The sequence below is a fragment of the Diaphorina citri genome, unplaced genomic scaffold (assembly GCF_000475195.1).
Source record: "Diaphorina citri unplaced genomic scaffold, Diaci psyllid genome assembly version 1.1 scaffold298, whole genome shotgun sequence".
In the NCBI taxonomy this organism is placed as follows: domain Eukaryota; kingdom Metazoa; phylum Arthropoda; class Insecta; order Hemiptera; family Psyllidae; genus Diaphorina; species Diaphorina citri.
The window spans coordinates 228,905-243,753 of record NW_007377733.1 but is presented as its reverse complement, the minus strand read 5'-3'; the positions used below and the strand labels follow the sequence as shown (position 1 = coordinate 243,753).

Here is a 14,849-nt window from a genome sequence, read left to right as displayed (position 1 = left end):
TTTTTTTTTTGTTTATTCCTTGCGCTTCACTTAAAGTTCAGAGGTTGAACTAGTATAAGACTCCTGACTTCGAATAACTTTCGATTGGATTTCGAACAAGCCACAAAATCCAGCAACAATTAGTTACATAGGCCCTTGACTTTTTAACCACAGTTGGTTTTCAAGAGCAGGGATTGGTTCGTAGAGCTTCCGGGTCGTGGAGGCTGGTGGTCCCCAAGCTGTGCTTTGGAATTGGTGAAACGGTGTTTCATCGTTAATGCACTCAACTAACAATCCCAAGAAGTGCACCAGACGCAGAGTTTAAGTTTACTCAGCGGCACGTCTAACCTTCGTAAGAGTCCAACCGGCATGACCATGCTGATAATCTCCGCCACGCATCCCCTGACTAAACTCATAACGTACTTTGCACTGAATACCTGAACCTTGCTACAACTTGGGGTGCCCTATTTCATCCCCCTATGAAATTATTCTGAATTACGATGCCCGTCATACCTCGTGCTTTAATGGACTGGTGCGGGGGGGAGTGTGCAGTAGCCTTTGGGCCCGTCCAGCACGGGACCCGAAGTTTACTGTCACTGCCCGTAGGTTCGAACGTGCCTAAACCTGAAATGGCACTTAACACGCAAAGGCCCATTAGAAAGAGACGAAAGAGGCACAATACCCTGCAGCCGCTTTTTTTCAACACGGGTTATTTACCTACGTTTTCACTCTTTCATTTCTCATACTGGTTAGAACTGCAACAAATTTTAAGCAATGACACTCGAATAACGAAATTTGGCCTCATAAACTGATTTTTATGACCAAATATTTCGAAACGAAAGCAAACCTCAGTCAGGTAAACCTACTGTAATTGTAATGGGACTTCATGCTAAATAATAAAATAATGAGACCTACTTTGACAGTCGAAATAAAGTATTATAGGTACATACCTACCAATTACACTAAATATAATTTTGTTAATAGGACAAAGCCGTAAAATCACTAAAATAACAATTAATAAACTCATCAGAAAAGATCTCCTATCTTATATCCGGTTAAACTGTTATACATTGGACACTCTGTATATACATCAGTACCTCATACGTCATACCAACATCTTATTCAACGTGCTTGCAATATTCGATCAATTTATAATTTATTAGGACATATATTTTTCTATTTTCTAGTTCTGTTTTCATTGAAAGCAGGTTAGCCCGTTTGAAATTCAGCTAAAAGCATGGCACATTTATGATACAGATGATTCTAAATTTTATTTCTAGCTTGCATGGAAGAGCGGAAAAAAAACTTTTTGCCAAAACTCTTTCTGAATACACAGATATAATTTATAGGGTCATTGTGGATTCGGAGAAGAAAATTTATACATGGGTACCTACCTCAACGAATTATTACAAAACAATCTGGAATTTCAAACTGTTTATGAGTTAATTTTTATGGGCTCATTTATAACTTAGTGATGGGATTTTATATTCCATTTGGCGACAAGCTATTCGCCTCCTAAAATTAACCTCACTCAGCTCGAGTGGGGCCGGGAAAAGCCAGCAGCTTGCAATTATCCAGAAGGTCAACCATCCGGATACCAACCACGTTGCTTAACATTACTGATCCATTGGAAACTGGTGAGACCTAGGTCTGTCAGACCGTCTGACAGTAGGAACGTGTGTGACGGGAATATCTTGAGACCTAGGTCTGTCAGACTATCTGACAGTAGGAACGTGTGTGACGGGAATATCTTGAGACCTAGGTCTGTCAGACCGTCTGACAGTAGGAACGTGTGTGGCGGAAAAACCTCGAGACCTAGGTCTGTCAGACTATCTGACAGTAGGAACGTGTGTGACGGAAAAACCTCGAGACCTAGGTCTGTCAGACGATCTAAGAGTGAATGGTTGACCTTATGTATATTCGATGATGAATTGATGACTGGTAATAGTTCTGTTTTACTTACAGCAGCCAAGTGTCCCAGGGCGACAGTAAGTCCAATAGCCAGGGCAGCAGGGGCTTTGGCATGGGGTTTGTTGCCGTCACACACTCCGAAGATAACCAGAACCAGGACGAAGCCCAGGAAGAATTCAATGCCCATTCCTTGGACGGGAGTCAGGTGCTTGTTCAGAGTGGTCAGGCCCAGGTTTCCTTGGAAATCGGCAGGAGTAAGAGCCTGGGAATTTGAGAATAAGTGTGACATTTCATTCAAATAACGACCGGGATGAAAAACTCAGCAAACACTTAAAACAGATATCCCTCGTGTCAGTCTCCTGGAACAGCCCGCTGGTACTCCTCCCAATATTGTACTCATTGCCTTCACGTTTGGGCTGGTTATCTTCACATCCGTTCAGGTAAGTCTTCAACTTTTGCTGAATTCCCTTGGGGGTGGTAGCAAGTTCTACATGGAAGCTTAGACAGCAATAGGTTTCTCTTGCTCTCTAAGATTGGGTTGACTTTGAATTTCACAATGGAAATTTGTTTTTGTATGGCCTAAATCTAAAAACTGTGTCCACACAGAGTCGACGGCTGTCGACATCAGCGATTCACCTCGTCGATCTACGCCCGTCGACTGTGTGACACAGTTTTAAGTCTGTGTTATGCACGTTACAGGTATCTATGTATCAGATATCTGTAGGTATGTATGAAAGAAGAAAAAAAATATCTAATCTTAAAACTTGAGCTTCACAAATCTAATTTAGACCTAAATCTAATCTAATATCTAATGAAGAGTTGAAGAGTTCACGAGGAAGAATAAAATTATGAGGGTCCAATTTTTCAAGAAATGAATTGAATGACGTACTATTACTCATCACGGCCTCATGTTTTAGAAATGTAAGGGAACTGAAAAATATCAAAAACAATGCGGTTATGTGGGCAGTTATTATGGGAAACATAAAAATAATAACATATAAAACACAACAATCATAAACTTCATAACCGTTCGACCAAACTACCAAACCGATACACAGAAAACCCATACCTACTTACGCTTGGAAACGCACCCAAATTTTTACTTTCTATTACTACAGTTATCTATAGCGAAGCTATTACTGTAAAAGTAAGGAAGTATTGCAATCGATCCAAATTTTTAGAAATTACAAATAGATAGGATCTACCACCATTTTTCTTCTCGTGGACTCTTCAATACTGGAAACAGTAATCGCACGTTGCTAATATAGTAGTTGAGGCATCTCCACTAATTTCTAATTCGAAACACTTTCTTCCCTAACTCGTCTAATTGACGTTTAATTTTCCGCTTGATTTTATTCTTATCCAACTCTTTATCTAATGCTTGGGTAGTGTATGAACGTCAATGATTCAGTTCTTGTTGTAGCGGCTTCAGCTGTAGCCGAATGGTGATGACAGAATAAACAACCGTCCTTTGGTTGTTTTTGTCTTTTTTCACTGACAGACTAACACGAAATAAGGCCAGCCACTCACTATCAGGTAGACCTGACAGGTACACCTGATCAGGTATACCTGACACCTGATGATCACGCACACTATCGGGTAGACCTGATCAGGTGTACCTGATAGTGAGTGGCTGGCCTAAACAACTGTTACAGAGTGGGTATCATAGGTACTAGATTCGCATAAGCTCAACCCTACACCTAAGCTCTGTGATACCCACAAAAATTGTGACAAGGCTCTCCAGCTTCCCCGAAAAATAAATAATTTAGATTAACTCTTAGATTTCTCAACAAGATGTGTGGATTTATTAACACGAAATTATAATAATTTGTAGATTTATTAACACAAAATATTTTACATTGTAGTTTTAACAAATAATTCTCCCCTAACGAAATCTGTCTTCGAGCAATTCAGAATACAAATTCGCTCTCGCAGACAATTCAAATTGTCAAATAAACATGCGTATCATATTGTCGTTTGTGACTAACGTAGGTTTAAACTCATACATCACACATGTACCTAGGTATAAATTTGCGGCCTGTTAGCCACCTACACATTTTTTCTTTATTTATTCTTCTCAAGCGTGGTGGATTTTTCTTCTTCTTCTCTCTATACAGGGTGATTGTAATCTTACGCACCACTGGGTGGGCATGTTAATTTTATCAAAATAAGTTTAAGCTTTGATCTTGGTCCTGGCCATTAATGTCTAGTAAATGGTAAACCCTCATCCTCAGGTACAGCTCAAAGATAACTTGCACGACTCAATTTTGCCGGAAATGGGCTTGATGTCCTCTTGAATCGATCTCTCCAAATATTCCAGTTGTCACACTGTTAGAATAACGGAGACTAATTTCGATCAGTAGACACCCTGCATAGCGTTTTATTTGGACGAGGAAAAATTCTTACGCAGCCCAGAGTACGAACTCTTAATAAAGCTAAATTCCTGATGTTGATTAATAAGCGGATGTCTTTTCTCCCCACTGGTTCACAAGTGCTTGGTATAATTACTGTCATAGAGTAAACATTTTTTTTTTTTTCAATAAGAGTAAAGAAACACACAATCTAGTTAACAGCTTCAAGTGGTGGGAGTAAAGAAACATGGCTCATAAGAATAGAAAATTCCAGATGACTTAGTCTACTATAAAACATCTGGAATCTTCTACGATATCTACTTGAAATTTCGCTATGCAATGCAAAAAATAATGCAACACAATATAAGGAAAAAACGGATTCCTATCTACTTGCATCGTAATGCATCTTGATTTGTTTGTTGTTTTGTCCTCATGTCCAACATCTTATTCAACGTGCTTGCAATATTCGATCAATTTATAATTTATTAGGACATATATTTTTCTATTTTCTAGTTCTGTTTTCATTGAAAGCAGGTTAGCCCGTTTGAAATTCAGCTAAAAGCATGGCACATTTATGATACAGATGATTCTAAATTTTATTTCTAGCTTGCATGGAAGAGCGGAAAAAAAACTTTTTGCCAAAACTCTTTCTGAATACACAGATATAATTTATAGGGTCATTGTGGATTCGGAGAAGAAAATTTATACATGGGTACCTACCTCAACGAATTATTACAAAACAATCTGGAATTTCAAACTGTTTATGAGTTAATTTTTATGGGCTCATTTATAACAGGCGACATTTTTTAGTAACGATTTATTTTTGAGGAAAATGCTTAAAATAACAAAGCCGAAAATTCCATTCGATAGAAATTTCTTATTGAATTTTAATCACCCAAGAGTCGTTAATGCTTCATAAAAAACGGACGTCTCTAATTATGGCATTGTCAACCGAGTATTGACGTGTGAAATGTGTTTTCAATATGTTTTGGTGACGAGTGCCCAAAATTTTAGCAACTCAAGACCACCCGTCACTGAATTTCCAAGTGCCAAAAAGGGGCAACAATTAATAACATCGATATTGTTGACAGAATTTATTAATTTCTAGATGACTCATATCGCGATGGGTGGGTTACCGATATACCGAATGGACTAATATTTTCATTTTGATAAACACAATCACGTTTCTATAATTGAACGAGCAAATAGTAAATAGATAACAATAATAAATAAATAAATAAATAGAGGGTAGGAGGAAAGAAGGGAAATAAACTAGAGCCTACTTTTAGCCCATTAAGGCCTGACGGTGTCATTTGACATGCTGCACTTGGAATTTCAGAATTTACTCGTAGGTACATACTTTTAAGAATAATTAAAAAAAAAAAAAAAAGCATTGCCTCCTCTTTTACCAACTTTAATTCATACTTATAAAATTATAAAGTATAATACATGTATTTCATTTTCATATTTCGTTTAAACATTGAATTGTAATAAAATAAACAATGTCAATATTGAGTGAGTTGACGAAATAAATTATTTGCGGTCGCTGACAGTAAATATTAATTATGAAATGGTGGCGGTTCGAGAAAAACCTGTTATCAATGGCATTGTTAACACGATCTTGGAATTCAATATGAACTCTTGTAAACTTGTACTGTTTCAAAACACATTGTACAAATACTATCATAATAAATTATATTATCATCATAAATGATTGATGGTTCAAGAATGGCCTCAAGAGTTTCAAGATGAAAATCTAGGTAGTTTTGAGTAAAACAGCCTTAAATAAAGTTTTTGATTTTCCATTGAAAAATATTGGGAGAATTTTACAAAAACTTTGATGAATATTGAAGATATCAAGATGATTCTTTTTGCAACAAATTCCCAACAAAATTTCGCATTGGGAAAGCTGTTTTACACAAAAAGATAAAACCCGTTTTAACATAAGGAGGATTACGCCGTTAGGTCCTTCTTGCGTCGATTCTTCAACCACTGTTTTATATCCGTATCTAACTCGTGGCCTATCCATTTATTTCCAGGCGCTAGGACATGTGAGCGGTGGTCATTTCAATCCTGCTGTAACAGTGGGTATGTTGGCTACAGGCAAAGTCAGCATCATTCGTGCCGTGTTCTATGTGGTTGCTCAATGCATCGGGGCCATCTCTGGTAGTCTCATCTTGAAGGTAAGAACTGAACTTGTGATTTAACTGGATGACTAGAATTGAGAAACGAACGGATAGCTAGTCATTAACTTTTTTGTATACAGGACTTTGACGTCAATGTATAACTCTTCTTTTCAAAAATATAAATTCATATAAATTCCATTTATGGAAATTCACAAAGCTACAGAGTTACTCCATCAATGTAGAACTGGTAAGGTTTTTAGTGATGGGATTTTATATTCCATTTGGCGACAAGCTATTCGCCTCCTAAAATTAACCTCACTCAGCTCGAGTGGGGCCGGGAAAAGTCAGCAGCTTGCAATTATCCAGAAGGTCAACCATCCGGATACCAACCACGTTGCTTAACTTTACTGATCCATTGGAAACTGGTTCATTCAAAGTGCCACGAAAAAGTATTGCAATCGGTCCAAAATCGGGAAATGGGGGAGGGATATCTGTTTTAAGTGTTTGCTGAGTTTTTCATCCCGGTCGTTATTTGAATGAAATGTCACACTTATTCTCAAATTCCCAGGCTCTTACTCCTGCCGATTTCCAAGGAAACCTGGGCCTGACCACTCTGAACAAGCACCTGACTCCCGTCCAAGGAATGGGCATTGAATTCTTCCTGGGCTTCGTCCTGGTTCTGGTTATCTTCGGAGTGTGTGACGGCAACAAACCCCATGCCAAAGCCCCTGCTGCCCTGGCTATTGGACTTACTGTCGCCCTGGGACACTTGGCTGCTGTAAGTAAAACAGAACTATTACCAGTCATCATCAAATATACATAAGGTCAGCCATTCACTCTTAGATCGTCTGACAGACCTAGGTCTCGAGGTTTTTCCGTCACACACGTTCCTACTGTCAGATAGTCTGACAGACCTAGGTCTCAAGATATTCCCGTCACACACGTTCCTACTGTCAGACGGTCTGACAGACCTAGGTCTCGGAAAGATATTCCGCTCTCACACACCGTTCCTACGTGGACGGTTAGCTGACCGACCGAGAGCTCCAAGATATCCCGTCAACACGTTCTCTGTCAGACGGTCTGAAAGACCTAGGTGCTGCAAGAGTAATTCCGGTGCACCCAGCCGTCTCTACGTCCAGATGGTCTGACAGATCAAATTTTATAATAAACTAAAGGTCTCGAGGTTTTCGTGCCACACACGTTTTCCGACGAGACGGTCTGACCTCGAAGGTACTATGTTACAGACTTTAGACCATGATTTAGACTACGAGAGTAAAATGAGGGCACACTCTATAGATATGCCGGCGGTAATAATTACAATGAAAATCAGCCGATTACTTCTCCTTCCTAGGAGAAATAAGAAAGTTAAAAAAAGAGAGAGATTTTAAACTGCATTTCATGAGTGAAAGATTAGAAATTTATATAGGTAGATACTTTTAAATAGATTATTATTTGTAACACTATTATAGATTATTCCTGGTATTTTAATAGGATTATTATGTTGTAATCAACATTATTATTCTTGGTAATTTTTAATAGATTATTATTTGGTAACACCATTTATTAATTATTCCTAGGTTGACAATCTCTTAGTGTCATAATCACTTACCATTCTAGCTATGAATTACTAATAACTGATAATTATAATATTACTATTTCATAACCAATTGAAATATTTTACGCAAGAAAGGCCTCACCCTGTGGTCCCTTTTTGGGTAAAACGGCTTTCCTAATGCAGAATGTAGTAAGAATCAGGTGCAAAAATAATCATGTTCATATTTCCATTATTCATCGAGATATGCTAATAACTGATAATTATAATATTACTATTTCATAACCAATTGAAATATTTTACGCAAGAAAGGCCTCACCCTGTGGTCCCTTTTTGGATAAAACGGCTTTCCTAATGCAGAATGTAGTAAAAATCAGGTGCAAAAATAATCGTGTTCATATTTCCATTATTCATCGAGATATACGAGTTCTTGTGAAATCCTCCCAACATTTTTTCAATGGAAAAACTTCAAGGTGTTTATAGGAAATTTTATTTACTATGATCCAATCTATACCAATCTATTTACTTCTAAAAGGAAAGCAAAAAAATTGGAGAAACATACGAAATTTTCGGAAGGAGTTTTACAAATTCCCTACTTTTTTTTTCTTTTTTAACCTAATTTTATTTTATAATTTCAGGTCGACTTCACCGGAGCTAGCATGAACCCCGCCAGAACCTTTGGATCTGCCGTTGTTGCCAACATCTGGACCGACCACTGGGTAAGTTTATTCCCCCTGAATAATTAGCACTAATTCTCTGAACGGTTTACTTCCTACCTTGAGACGATAATAGCAAAATAGGATTTATTAAAAATTCAGTCAAACAAACTAAAGCCTCTTCTTTGATAGAACGGGGACCACTCTTATGACACGTCTCTTCATCCCCACCAGGATACTCCATCTTCGTATCCGAGGAGACTCTCTCCCAAAATAAATCGGGAGCGAGCCCCCCCGGATACACATGCTTGCTGCTCTCATGATTTCTTTGAGCAAATCTATGTACTGCAGTAATTTCAGTGAATCTGCTTGAACGTCAATATTTACTCAAATAATTAGCCGATATGAATTCTCAAATCACTCGAGGGAAAAGAGACTTCAGTTTTATCTCGGCAGGAAAAACTCTCTTCAAGTTTTAAGCGCCTTGGTCTCAAACAAATTAGAGGCTAAATTTTAATTATACTGATCGCGCTATCTGGGCCCTTAGTAGCCCTGTTTTTCATTGCATATGTATTTGTGAACTGATTTTATGTATTTGCTACCCTTAGTGCACATCTCTTGAACAAATTTTTAGGTGGAAGAGTTTGTTATTGGGTCGAAAAGATCCTTAAGGAAAATCCTGCCACTTTAAATAACAGTTGAAAAAAAAAACATAAAAAAGGGAACTTTTCAGTCCTATTCGGGAAGGATAAACAAAGTAGGTATTTTCTACTCTAAAGTTTATTATGTATTTTTGTAATCATAGATTTTGTAATCATGACCTGTTTTGTTCTCTCCTCCTCCTCAGGTATACTGGGCTGGACCCTCTCTGGGAGGTCTGGTTGCCGGTCTGCTCTACACCTATCTGTTTGTCGCACCCAGCATCGGAGAATACAGCCCCGTCCTGGTTGAAGATAAGGAAGTACGTAAATAAAATCCAATGGTAATTAATATTAACCTCATTAACCCCCGCACCGACTACTTCTTTCATAATTGGTCCTCCCATTCCCAATGCTTTTTCTTCTTCTTCTTCTTCTCCTCCTTTGTTTTCCTGGCTAATCCACTTTTATCTTCAGAACCTTCAGGACTTCTTTCATAATTGGACCCCTATTCCCAATGCTTTTCCAAGGTGCTTTTTTTACACCATTTGCTTTTTTTTTCCTAGGGAAACGTATCATCATTGCTCCCTCTACTTTTTTCACTCTCATATATTATGCTTCACGAAATTTTGGCACATCCACTAAAACTCTCTCTCTCTTTCTTTCTTTCTCTCTCCCTCTCACACATCCTGTTTTATATTTTTTGAGACAAATACTTTTTATTTATATTTGGTAATGGTAACAGAACATTTTCAGTAGGATACACCAAAAAGGGACCACAGGGTGAGGCCTTTCTTGCGTAAAATATTTCAATTGGTTATGAAATAGTAATATTATAATTATCAGTTATTAGTAATTCATAGCTAGAATGGTAAGTGATTATGACACTAAGAGATTGTCAACCTAGGAATGTAACATACTCGCGTGTGTATGAACGTAATAATAAAAATAGTAATATTATAATTATCAGTTATTAGTAATTCATAGCTAGAATGGTAAGTGATTATGACACTAAGAGATTGTCAACCTAGGAACGTAACATACTCGCGTGTGTATGAACGTAATAATAAATTCCAATTATTACTCATATCGACTAATTATATCAGGGGATTACGGAAGCACTATAGATCTATCCATCTTTCCTATTAGATAAGAATAATCTAATAATGGTGTTACAAATAATAATCTATTAAAAATACCAAGAATAATAATGGTATTACAAATAATAATCTATTAAAAGTACCAAGAATAATCTAATAATAGTGTTACAAATAATAATCTATTAAAAGTATCTACCTATATAACTTCTACATCTTTCACTCATGAAATGCAGTTTAAATCTTCTCTTTTTTTACTTTCTTAATTCTCTAGGAAGGGAAGTAATCGGCTGATTTCATTGCAATATTTACCGTCCAATTCCCTATTCTATTCTATCATGGTCAAAGATGTACCTGAATATTGTTTCGAGAGAGACCCCAAAATACTGCCAGCATAGGATAGAGTGGGCCCTTTACTCTCGCAGTCTAAATTAGGTCTAATGTCTTCACACATAGACCTTCGGTCAGACCGTCTCGTCGGAACGTGTGTGGCGGAAAAACCTCCTATTAAAAATACCAAGAATAATAATGGTATTACAAATAATAATCTATTAAAAGTACCAAGAATAATCTAATAATAGTGTTACAAATACTAATCTATTAAAAGTATCTACCTACATAACTTCTACATCTTTCACTCATGAAATGCAGTTTAAATCATCTCTCTTTTTTACTTTCTTAATTCTCTAGGAAGGGAAGTAATCGGCTGATTTCATTTAAACTGCTGCAATCTTTACCGTCCTATTCCCTATTCTATTCTATCATGGTCAAAGATGTACCTGAATTTTGTTTCGAGAGAGACCCCAAAACAACTATCGAATGGAATTTTCTTTTATATTTTTTGAGACAAATACTTTTTATTTATATTTGGTAATGGTAACAGAACATTTTCAGTAGGATACAATGAAAAGTAGGTATAACAATAAATTTAACAGTAGAGACAATATCGGGGGCCATACATTATTATGAGCTAAATATAAGTTTAGTACCTATGTACTTTCAAATTCAAATATGTATCATGTACTTCTTACATCTTTGTACTTTTTTTGTTTATGTATATTACTAACCATTTTTATCACATAAACTAAAATATTTATCTAACTGCTCTTTCTACTATTCAGCTCCACTTGAGATCATCTATTCTACTAACAACAGATGACTGTTTTTCTATTCTAGTACCTAACAAGTGTGTTACCTAGAGGTATTAGGTTTTATTTTTACCATAAGTAATTGTTTAATGCACAAAGCCTTGAACTAGACTCGTGTGCAATAAAGTGTTCAATAAAATGTTCAATTCTACTTACGTCCTCATATACGATGTATAATTCAGATAGACTTACGACTAGATTTATTTGTATTCAAAGCGAGTGCGTCTTAACAATGAACAATATTGTCGACTTAATTATTTACAATTTCCTTTGATGTGTTGTTGTTTCAGTTGAAGAGATTAAACAAGCATGATGATAACATGGCCTAGATGTTACTCAACATAGAAACTATATTGTAAAACCTGAGAACTCTAGAAGCAACCACTTCACCGATGACAAAGTTTCTCAGAACTGCCTATAAACATTTGAACGTATTTATTTGGTTTTATATTTCGGACGTTTCGTACAACCAATGTTTTATTTCGTATTTTTAATTGTTTTTATTTGTTCTCTGTATTTCTTTGTACATTTAGAATAACTCCATTACGCGATTGACAATATTTCACTTGTAAATTTACTCGGACATTTATTCCTTTTTCAAAAGGAAGAGAAATTCAACTTTTGTATTATAAACTTTTGGATCTCATTATTTTGTTAAGGACTTTAGGGTAAACAATATTGGTTAGACGTTTTTTGAAAATGAGATATCACCACAAGCTCTAGACACCCCATAACTAGAATACCAATTTTGAACGTAAATAACAGGAAGACTAACATTGTTTAACATACCAGTAAATTCTGGGAATGGAAACTCCGTAACAATAGTACCGCTGATCATTCCTGGAGTTAAAATACATCAACACTAATCCCTTCCTTTGAACGTAATGGAGTGAATTAATATAGGTTGTGTCTTTGTAACCACGTGTGCTTAAGTTTATTAATTATGTGTTAATGTTGTGTTTCTTGTTTTGTGTAATACATCAGCAATGTGCAGCACATGAAAGATAGGTAGACAAATTTGGGGACCATAATATTTCGTAAAAATTGACATCTTGGAAGTTATCTTGCTTCTAGATATATTCTGAGTGTAAGAGGTCCGACACAAAGTTAAGGATTTCGTATTTATTACGAAATTCGACTAACTAAAGAAAGTATTGTTGTCATCTTTAGATATCTGTACCTACCTAAGTATTTCTGAATCATGTGCTGTCAAAATACACTGCTTTTAACGTTGTTAACATTCGCAATCTTTTCCTTCTCACTGTAAACTCGATAACTGTACCCTTCATTTTTACAAACTCAGTTTATAGTTCCCGAAACTACATTGCTCTTGTGATTTCTTGTTTGAAGTATAATTTGCACTGACAGAACCTTCCTTAGTAGTCTGATAGCGAGTAAGGCAGAGGATCTATTTGTAAGAGTAGCGGTTAGTATTCAGCTTGTCTGATATGGATTGGGATATTCAGCTTGTCTGAAACGGATTGGCATTCGAATATTCCTCGGTTAGATAAACCTTCAAATCAAATTAAATAGTCTTAAGATTTTCATTATTTTTACCTCTCTATTTATACTTTATTTGTTCAAACATAATATTTAAGTTTTACTAAGCATTATGTTTGTATTTCGATCCAAGCAGAAACTGGCAATGCATATACCAATGTTGCTTTTATATCAATCAGTTCGTGATTCAAAGAATGTAGAATTATTACAGATAAAATCTTGAAAATAGATAGTACCTGAATCCATTTTTACCGTGTATCTTCTATTTTATTCTCAACCGTACTAAATTAATAAACCAACCTACTTCTGTATCTCAAATGTACTGTAATATATTCATTGTGAGTTTCTGCCAAGTTCTCCTTTTTTTATTATTGTAATAATTTATTGGTTATATTACTTTATAAACAATTTGTGTACCTCTTTTAAAAATAATGCCTACATGTGGGTTGTTATAAGAGGAAATGCTTGGTCAGGAAGGTCTAAAGAGGACATATTTTCGCAAAGAAGTTTCAAAGTTTATATGTTTAAAAACGTGATTTCAATAGAAAATATCATCGTACCTACCTAAGTATGTGACCTTGACAGACCATCTACGTCCACCTACTCATCTAACAATCCATTCTGTAGACCAAATATTACCAAAGAGGAACAAAATTATCACATAAATTAATATGACCCATCTTTTATTTTTAGTTTTAAGGATTTGAGAAAGGAGGATTTTCCTAAAAGCTCCTTGTTTTGAGATAACATTTAAATATATTTTATTTATTTATGTTTATACAATTAAATCACCGTCCTTATTTTTTTATTTTCATAGGGTCTTTATTATTTTCAATTTACAACGTTGTGAAAAAAAAGAAGAAAAAAATCTTGAACGTTTTTAATAACAATAAAAAAATTGCTTTTCGCACCTATAAATCGATATGCCTACATCAATATAAATCGACATGAATTTTTAATACTTACCTCACGAAAAGCCCAATACCCGCGTTTGTTTCAACATGGTATAAACAGTGGCAACCAGTTCACAATCGATGTTTTCCAGTTTTTCTTTCGTAATATACGAACAAGTATCCATCACCAGAGAATATACATCGCAGCAAAACTGAAACATAAATCAAGACATAATGAAGATTTCTTGTACAATAGGAAAAATTAAACATAAATTATTGAAAATTACTTATACAACAGCAGAAGTGAAACACTACGACAACATGGAAACTTATTATTGACGATTACTTGGACAAGAGCAGAATTGAAACATAAATCAAGATATTGATGCAGATATTTTCTATCATTAGAGAAGATTAATATTGTAAAATATTATCGGTACATGATGGAGAAAAGATATTTTTACACTATACCATTGCGTCGCGTCGCAAGAAAAAATAATAGCGATTTCTTTTTTCTTTTAGCTGTATGGTAACATGCTGTACTATTATAAGAAAATTCGATAAAAAAAAGTAAAAAAATAACATCGTCAAAATTCTAGAAGTACTGTGTATTGAATTAGTTTCTCTAATTTAGCACTGTCTATTTTACTGGCTCATTAATCGCATTTATTTATTTATTATTGTTATCTATTTACTATTTGCTCGTTCAATTATAGAAACGTGATTGTGTTTATCAAAATGAAAATATTAGTCCATTCGGTATATCGGTAACCCACCCATCGCGATATGAGTCATCTAGAAATTAATAAATTCTGTCAACAATATCGATGTTATTAATTGTTGCCCCTTTTTGGCACTTGGAAATTCAGTGACGGGTGGTCTTGAGTTGCTAAAATTTTGGGCACTCGTCACCAAAACATATTGAAAACACATTTCACACGTCAATACTCGGTTGACAATGCCATAATTAGAGACGTCCGTTTTTTATGAAGCATTAA

At 35.6% G+C, this 14,849-nt stretch overlaps 1 protein-coding gene across 1 annotated transcript in view; it reads left to right on the top strand.

The window, feature by feature from the left end:
- Nucleotides 1-13,746, top strand: part of LOC103507223 (aquaporin AQPAe.a) — a 20,475-nt gene extending 6,729 nt beyond the window's left edge. The window contains exons 3-7 of the mRNA XM_026822144.1: nt 6,281-6,424; nt 6,936-7,145; nt 8,558-8,638; nt 9,423-9,536; nt 11,749-13,746. Coding sequence (XP_026677945.1) covers nt 6,281-6,424; nt 6,936-7,145; nt 8,558-8,638; nt 9,423-9,536; nt 11,749-11,787 — 588 coding nt within the window. The 3' untranslated portion in view covers nt 11,788-13,746. The remainder of the gene's footprint in view (nt 1-6,280; nt 6,425-6,935; nt 7,146-8,557; nt 8,639-9,422; nt 9,537-11,748) is intronic.
- The last annotated feature ends 1,103 nt before the right edge of the window (nt 13,747-14,849 follow it).